Source organism: Barbus barbus (genome assembly GCF_936440315.1).
Source record: "Barbus barbus genome assembly, chromosome: 40".
Lineage (NCBI taxonomy): Eukaryota > Metazoa > Chordata > Actinopteri > Cypriniformes > Cyprinidae > Barbus > Barbus barbus.
In genome coordinates, this window is record NC_136718.1 from 1,944,632 (window position 1) to 1,953,772 (window position 9,141).

The 9,141-nt window shown below is 36.5% G+C and overlaps 1 protein-coding gene across 1 annotated transcript; it reads right to left on the reverse strand.

Annotated features, from left to right (window-relative positions):
- Positions 1-1,947: 1,947 nt before the first annotated feature.
- On the reverse strand, positions 1,948-6,674 carry LOC306859563 (PRA1 family protein 3-like). Its single transcript, XM_079400641.1, has 3 exons — positions 6,304-6,674; positions 4,254-4,471; positions 1,948-2,777 (listed from the first exon to the last, which is right to left on the reverse strand). The coding sequence occupies exons 1-3, from the start codon at positions 6,480-6,482 to the stop codon at positions 2,602-2,604; spliced, it is 573 nt and encodes a 190-aa protein (XP_079256767.1). The 5' UTR covers positions 6,483-6,674; the 3' UTR covers positions 1,948-2,601.
- Between the last annotated feature and the right edge of the window lie 2,467 nt (positions 6,675-9,141).

The following is a 9,141-nucleotide window of genomic DNA, read 5'->3' on the forward strand; positions in this document are numbered from 1 at the left end:
TTGATGAAATCCCTACTTTATTGTAAGGCTGTTAAGTGACGAGGAAGCTGTTTAATTTAAGACATTTTCAAACCAAAAGAGTATCACAACACTGTAATATATACTGTAACTTCATAAACACAAATGCCTGTCTTGGTGGAAGGGATTCATTAATATGCTTATTGAAGGCTGTTGGACCACTTTAAGCAAACTGATTTCCAGGGGCATTTTCACCTTAACAAGGGCACATTTTCCAGTCTTCTTGAATGAATGCATTCCTTTTCACACTGTAAAAAGTGATGAGTTGACTTACTTAAAAAAATTTAGGAAACCTGCCTTAAAATTAAGTAAAAAAAAAAAAAAAAAAAAAAATTAAGTGAACTTGACAATTCACTTAACTTTTTTTTTGTGTGATTATTATTTACTTAATTTTAAGGCAACAGGTTTCCTAAAATTTTTTTAAGTTAAGTCAAATCACTCTTTACAGCATGCACAAGTGTATTTAATGCAATTAGTATAATAAGACACGAATAGGGCTGTTATCAGTCATATTAAATCAGTATCAACAAAACTGCACTGCAAAAGAGAAGCTGCATTTAGATGCATTTACACAGATTGTTTAATGCAGCTCAGAGATGGCATGGAAGCATTATACTGCAATTATGTGTCAGCTGCATACATAATGTTATTAGCTTAATGTTTTAAAATGAAATATTTTAAATATAAAAATATGAAGTTTTGGGGGGAAAATATACATTAAAATATACAAGTCATTGATTGATTCACTCAACCAATTCTTTCTAAATGGCTGATTCATTCAGGAACGGAGTAAGTGTCTGTCTTCATGAATGGGTCATTGAATCATTCACTCAGTTCTTGCTGTGACTCTGTTTAAAACCATTTTTAAAATAATTTATGTTTAACCATGCTTTGCTCTGGATATAAGAGGAAAAGGAAACTGTTGATATAGAAAGACTTTTACCTTCAAACAGTAAGCGGTTAAATGAAAACAACTTTAACTGAATCAGTAATTAAATGATTGTCCTTCAACTGCCTTTTGTTCTGATTATTACTTCAGAATAGCAGCGAAAGCGTCCAGCCTTATGTGCATTGCTAGATATATGACTAATCATTTAGTACCACGAAATGTATCAAAATACCACAGTATTACTAAATGAAATCATTGTTGTACCACAGTACTGCCATGGTAGGCTACATTTTGACAGGTAATTGTGAGAAATATCACCTAGAGTCGTGTGAATAAGCCTTTCAGAAGCCAAAGGTCACAAAATGTGTGAAACAATGTATAGGAGGTTCTGCTGAAATAGTCTGTTGCTAGATCAATTATACGGTAAATGTTAGCTTGTACCATATGTTCAGATTAGAGATCAGAAACAACTGCCGAAATCAACTGTAGCCCATAGTTACATTAAAGCTACATACTAGTAATAATAGTAGAAAATGTTGACAGTTAGCATGCCTTTCCCCCTACATAATGACTTCAATAGTTTTGTAAAGCATGTGAACTGCGCTGGAAACTGACAAAAGTTTGATTCCCAGGGAAAGCGAGAACAACAAATTGTTTTAAGCACAACAAATGAACTAGCACTTGGCTACATATTGCATGCTTGAGCAGGAAACAAACTAAAAAGAAAGTGTTTTAGCAATCCACTCTCTATTATCTTAAGCATACTTTATCATGCATTATCAGCAATTATCAAATGTAATTCTTTAAAACCAAATATATAATCAATCTACAAGTCCTCTATGAGGTATTAAAAAAAAAAAGTCATATCACTGCATAAAGGGAGCTGAAGAAAATATAATCTGCACAGACATCATGAGAGTGACACTAACTTCACATACTGCACCTCAATTCATTACAGCAAATGAAGTGGCATGTTTGGACAGTCTGATTTCTGCCAAAGGGGGTGTTTACTTTGTACTGACTCATATCATGCGCACACGTTTCCACAATCCACCTTTATTAAATCTATTTAAAACAGCAAACAAACAGTATTTTGTGCATTGATTTCAGAAGCATGTAAATGGTTGTTCACTGCAGAGCTTGCGTTAGCCAAAAAAACATGCAATTTAGATGCAATAAATACACACTCCTCCATCATATGTCATTTCAGCTCAAATGAAAACATTTCATTACTATTACAAATGTGCAATAGAAGAACGATGATCATTTCGCCATTGGGGAAGGTATAACCAAATCTACACTAAGTGCTTTCAGTAACTCTGTCTATAGAAATCTATTCAAGCTTTACAAAGCATACACGTTTATGCTAATTCATCATGTATAAAAACAAAAAATAGACAAAATGTCAATGGGTGCTGCATACACGTTGGGAATGATTTTAGGACGTCTAGCTAGGACAAGAGTTTGACTGATAGTCTCATACTAGCAAGAACTAAAAACAGCATTGTCATCAGTTCCAGCCATACTTCATTGTGACGTGACAAACATGTATACGATTGGAACTTAGTCATACTTTGGTGTTTAAAAGATATTGCCATTTTGGTATTTGGCTGTCAAACCAAGACCAAAATAAACACAAATCAACTCAAGAAGAAAGAGTGGCTGGATGTAGTGGACCCTGAGGTGTTTCATGCTCAATCTTTCAGCTTACTCTCCAGGAAATCCTGGATTTTGTTGATTTTCTCTTCTTGTTGATCCAGGAGATCCAGTATGACCCCCATGGGCGTCTTCTTCAGGCCAACGCCCTCGATCTTGTTCTCCAACTTGTTCTTCATGCTGCGAAGTCTCAGAGAGGCGTGGATGAGGATCACTGCAGGGCAAAACACAAGACTTCAGCAACAAAAACCCTCTTGATGAACCACGACAGAACCGTGCGCTCAAACAGATGACAGAGAAGGCATCTATTCAGAATTTAAAGCTCAGTTGCTATTAGCGTTTCCAGTGAACATGCATCTTTCTTATTAAGCCCAGGGTACAGTATTATTGTCCCAGTGGATGCAATGCAATCTTTCCTTATTGCAGTATATTACTTTATTCAAATTTCCTTTTATACATATCTACATATATAAATACGCAAGTAGTGATGAACTGGAAACGGATTAATTTAACATGTACAATAAATGAATGAATAAATAAAATTTTTAAATTTAAAGGGGTGGTTTTTCTAGGCTTGATTGTGTTTATGGGGTGCAGTGTTAATGCTCCGTTTAAAAAAAAAAATCAATTTCAAATCTTTATTTATTCAGTCTTTAGAGTGTACAGAATGTAAAGTGATTTTAGACCCCATTACAATTGTAGTAATAGGGCAGACTGCTGGAAAAGGCAGAGGCGTTTCCAAGAATCTGATCTGCTACTGTCAGCAAATGCTAAAAGTGAATCTAGCGTAATTAGATAATGATGTTTTGTGTTGCTATAACTACAAGCAAAACACGCTGCTAGAGCTCTGCCTGTTTTCCGCAGGAGCTTGAAATACCCATGCAGTCTGACTCTGAGCGAATAATAAGCGTGTTATAATCATCCAAGAACCGAGAAGAGATCTGTGGATTATGTCTCTGTGACTGATATACTCAAATCCTCCAAAATTAAAGCGCTGGTTTACAAAGATGACAAGTCTCTGATCATTTACTCACCTTCAGTTAGTTAGCAAAAATGTTTTAATAATTTAATACTTTTTCAGTGAAAAACTGAAACCAGGACGTGTTCTCTTTTTGTCTCAGGATAATTGATTTACAGTAATTACATTTAAAGTAATAAAAGGCATGTTTCAAACATGATATACATTAAAATGAGATGTCATCAGTCATTGCCGTACGGAAGAGCTGTATTATACTTTCACTTTCTCTGAGTAACCTCAAACACTTCAATTTGCAAAAAGTAAGTAATCCTGCACTCTAACAAATAAATGGCTCAATTAGAAAACTGTAACAATCATCGAACCTTTCCATTGCATAAAAGGTTCCTTATAGTGAAAGGATACAATTTATATATTGTTAAGAAAAGTGGTTCTTTTAAAGAACTGTTCACTGAAAGGTTTTTGTCATTAATGGCATCGCTGTAAAAACCCGCTTGTGAATCCTTTATTTCTAAGAGTGTGGGTGACAAATATGCCTGTGAACAGAGTATTTCTACAATGGCACTGGAGACCAAATATAGTGTTTGTTTTGGGGTGATACTGCATCCACAGCAGATAATGTCAGCATAAAGTCCTAGAAAACATATTAAAGATGACACAGAGCAGCCGTTATAAGGCGGGTGTGAGTCCAGAGGATCTAATTGGAGTACTCACAGAGCATGGGGAATGTGATCCCAAAGAGAAACACCATCACTCCTCCACACAAGGACAACAGGAAGTAGCTGATTCCCAAAACACCCACAACAAACAGGGTGGGGTTTCTCTTCTTGAAGTTCTTGATCACAGCTTTATTCTCTCCTGCCCACACCGAGCCCATGAAGACCAGAGCCACGACCGCCCCACCAAGAAACATGCCCAGCGGGTTCATAAAGCTGCAAAAACCACACCAGACATTTAATGCACATCAATGAATCACTATTACTGTTATTATAACATATATAAGAGCTGCATCAAAACAGGGCTCCTAATGTCAGTGTGAACGACAGGAAGTATTCAGCTGGGACACTCGGTTAATCACTGGGACACTCATCAAGGAAGATAACAATACTAAAGTTATCGGTATTGCTATCTTAAGTTACCGATATTGCTATCGTAAGTTATCGGTATTGCTATCGTAAGTTATCGGTATTGCTATCTTAAGTTACGGTATTGCTATCTTAAGTTACCGGTATTGCTATCGTAAGTTATCGGTATTGCTATCTTAAGTTACGGTATTGCTATCTTAAGTTACCGGTACTACTATCTTTAGTTATCGGTATTGCTATCGTAAGTTATCGGTATTGCTATCTTAAGTTACGGTATTGCTATCTTAAGTTACCGGTATTGCTATCGTAAGTTATCGGTATTGCTATCGTAAGTTACTGGTACTACTACCTTTAGTTATCGGTATTGCTATCGCAAGTTATCGGTATTGCTATCGTAAGTTATCGGTATTGCTATCTTAAGTTATCGGTAAAGATATCTTAAGTTGGTATGGCTAGTTATCTTATACTTATCTGCATATTTATTTTAAGTTATCAGTATAGTTATGTTAGTTATCAGTATACTTATCTCAAGTTATGGGTATAGTCTAACTTCAGTATGTGCTTATAATAAATAAAATGCAATTGTTTGTTGGTGTGGATGCTAATACAATTGACGTTCTTGGTGAACTGGCCTTTTCAACCATTGTTTTAACAAAGAAATAAATATGGCTTTTAAATAAAGAGTTGTAAAACTTAGTACAGAAATAAAAAAAATAAAGAAAGAAATAAAGAAAGCCTTAACGTGAATATTTTTTTAAGCTCACACCCAAAAGAGTCAGGGCAGATGATTAATATCTATATATTAGTGCTGTCAAACGATTAATATCTATATATTAGTGCTGTCAAACGATTAATATCTATATATTAGTGCTGTCAAACGATTAATATCTATATATTAGTGCTGTCAAACGATTAATATCTATATATTAGTGCTGTCAAACGATTAATTGCATCCAAAGTAAAAGTTTTTGTTTACAGAATATATATGTGTGTGTGTACTGTGTATATGTATTATGCATATATAAATGCACACACATACAGTATATATTGAAAGTATTTACATGTATATATTTACATAATTTATATAATATATAAATACATTTAATATACAAATATAACATTTTTCTTGAATATATACATGCATGTGAGTGTATATACATATATATATATATATACATACATAATAAATATACACAGTACACACACACACACACATATATATATATATAGCCATTCATTTTTTGCTTGATTTTAAAATTGTAATGTTTGTTTTTAGTGTTTTATTTGCATGTTATTACATTTAATTGATATTATATTTAATCATATTTTATGAAGGACTTTTAAACATGTTAGTCTCTTTGTAGAGCAGCAGTGACTCACTGACTCCAGGCCTGCGAGCTCGACACTAACACACAGCCAAACAAGGGTGGGTCCACCTTCAACACATTCCTCACAGCAACACAACCCTTCTCACACCCGATAATAACAAGCAGTGTGTTTCGAGCTCTCTCTGGATGAAATAATGCAGCTTCCGCTTTAAACGGAGGACGAGTTTGCTCTATTCAAGCTGGGTGCGACATTTATTCAGCTGTACTACAAATAATAAACACGCTTTGATAACAGACTGAATGATATATAGTGTACACTAATAGATAAACACATTTAACACCTTCACATACCCGACAATCAGAATTACGACCATAGCGGCTGCAAAGTAGTTGGTCTGATAATAAAGCAGATTGCTGATCACTCTGTTATTCCATCTGCTTAAATCAGACACATCGGGTTTGGAGAAGCGGTCGAGACCAGGGAAGAAATCATCCCACGGTCTGAAGGGTGCCAGCTCCATCCCTGCCATGCTGCTCTGCGATCACGAGACGAGGCCAGCCGCAACACAACACAAACTAGCCCTAACCCCGCCCACACACCCTGACAGACAGCTCTGTCGACCAATCATTAAGACCCTTCGCCACGCCTATTGCGATCCCTGGCAGCAGAAAGATGATGAAGCACGTGGACTGCAGCCTGCGGTGGCCATCCAACCCCGCCCACATCCAAGCGTGACGTCACAGGCCACGCCCCTGTCAAAATACGTCATATTCTTATCGTTTTGAAACAGGAAAAAAGCATCGATAAGAAGATAAGTCTAATTGTTTGCAAACCGCTAAAAAGAATAAGGTTGCTGTGTTGGTAAGTGAAAAAAAAACAACATCTTTGGTCTTTAGGAAGACTTAAAACGTTGACAACTTGAATGTGTGCATGTGTAAACAGTTCAGCATGCTTATGTGTTTTGAACTGTACACAGTTATTACTTAGATATCACTAACATATATATGAGTGTGTGTGTGAGAGTGAGAGTGTGTGAGTGTGTGTGTGTGTGTGTGTGTGTGAGAGTGAGTGAGTGTGTGTGTGAGAGTGAGTGTGTGTGAGAGTGTGTGTGTGTGTGTGAGTGTGTGTTATCCAGCAAGATAATTGGTTCCTCAACCAAGATACTGTGCAAGGGTTCTGTGATCAGTGTCATTAAAAATATCATGTGTGTGTGGAGAGATAAATACATATGTGAGAGGGATAGAGTGTATATGGGTAGGTAAGAGTGTTATGTAGCTATTATAAAAAAAAGGGTTATTAAAAAAATTGCACATTCAGTTAGAGTTCATTTTATGTCATAAAAATCAGTGCACTATATATTTATTAGTGCACTGATTCTTACAACATAATGAATGTTGACCGAATGTGCAATTTTTTTATAACACTCATCTCACCAACTCACATATACGTGTACACTAGGGATGTAACGGTATGAAAATTTCTCATCACGATTATAGTAACCAAAATTATCACGGTTATCAGTATTATCACGGTATTGTTAAAATGTGCTGGAGATATTCAAAAAGTACCGAAACATAAATCACTTCACCAAGTTTTATACTTAATCAACAAACAGCAAATAAAATGACTTTTTGTTTGCATAATCACTAAAACAATAACATTACCAGTGAGGTCTGGATTTTAAATGACAACTTGACTGACACCAGTTTAATAGCATGTTCAAATAAATAATGTAAAGGTTCAAATAAAGCTTTGAAAAAGTTTCATATAAAGGTAAACCATTTCAGCCTTTAAAGAAAAGAGTTAAGTCAAAATGATAATTGATTAATAAGGGGAAGGGGAGGAGGGAAGTGGTGTGTGGCCAAGTATGGTGATCCATACTCGGAATTTGTGCTCTGCATTTAACCCATCCAAGTGCACACACAGTAGTGAACATACACCCGGAGCAGTGGGCAGCCATTGCTGCAGCGCCCGGGGAGCAGTTGGGGGTTCGGTGCCTTGCTCAAGGGCACCTCAGTCGTGGTATTGAGGGTGGAGAGAGCGCTGGACATTCACTCCCCCCACCTACAATCCCTGCCGGACCTGAGACTCGAACCCGCAACCTTCAGGTTACAAGTCCAACTCTCTATCCACTTATCTGCTCCATAAATAATTCTATATAGCTTATCTGAAATGTTTAAATGTGTAGAATCCACATAAGCTTGTTTTTCATCAACCGGTTAATATTTACAGCAGGTCATGCAAATTTGGACCGTTTTTAGTCCAGACAGAAACTGCACACAGGCTGAATGTAAATAAGTGTCTGTAAATCCACTCTCTGACAGCAGGTGGCGCTTTATATGGAAAAGCTGAATTACAGCTGATTCCCGTGAACTCCGCGAACAAAGCAGTATTGTGATTAAAAACACTTGCTTTAGGTATTACATGGAGCTGAGATGAAAACAAAATGCCATCGAATCGTTTCTGAAGACAGTCAGATCCTTCAGAGGTGCGTTCATTTAATTAATTCACTGATATATTCATTTGTATAATTCCCTCAGCACTCTTTTAAAACCTCCAACCCAGTCTCATATAAAAACGTACCCTGTCTACGTTGGTCCATATTGCAAAACGTAGAGGGGTTACAATAACGGCCCTTGAATTGTATGACTGTTACGTTTTTTTTGCCTATTCTTTTCCTATTGTTTTACGTCCAAGTCACGTGACTTTCAAGATTCCGGTGTAGCAGTCGATTCCGTTCCCCTTTGGAATTCCTGTTCCCCCTCGACGAAGCGTGTTTGCTTAGTGGGTTGCCAGGGCTGCGTAATATACCTGATACAAATTGTTCATCAAATATTTGCACAAAGTAGCCCAATTCCGCGGAAAAAAGACTGTGGATATGGCAACACGGCAGCATGCAAATACACCAAAACACAACTGGATGTACGGAAAGCGAAAGGGGACAAAAGAGTTGGCGCTACTTTCAAATGCCTTGCTACAATGCAGCGTAATAAAATTATTCTCACGATCCCGTTAATGGTCTGTGGTTTTTTTTATTCTTGCAATTGTTCCTTTGTTTTTGTCTAATGTCTGAGTTAATGCAGTTGAATTTTGCATATACAATTTAGCCTAAATTGTCGGTGCAGACTTGATGCCTCATATCATAGACTATATTTAATAAATTATAATATTTAATCTATCAGTCCTCT

Bases quoted from the DNA above. Each gene is read 5' to 3' on its own strand.
- LOC306859563 (XM_079400641.1), bottom strand. From the start codon at position 6,482: ATGGCAGGGATGGAGCTGGCACCCTTCAGACCGTGGGATGATTTCTTC. The intron at 4,472-6,303 runs GTATGTGAAGGT...TGGTTTTTGCAG, and splicing joins GTCGTAATTCTGATTGTCGG to CTTTATGAACCCGCTGGGCA. The intron at 2,778-4,253 runs GTGAGTACTCCA...TTTGCCCTGCAG, and splicing joins GATCACATTCCCCATGCTCT to TGATCCTCATCCACGCCTCT.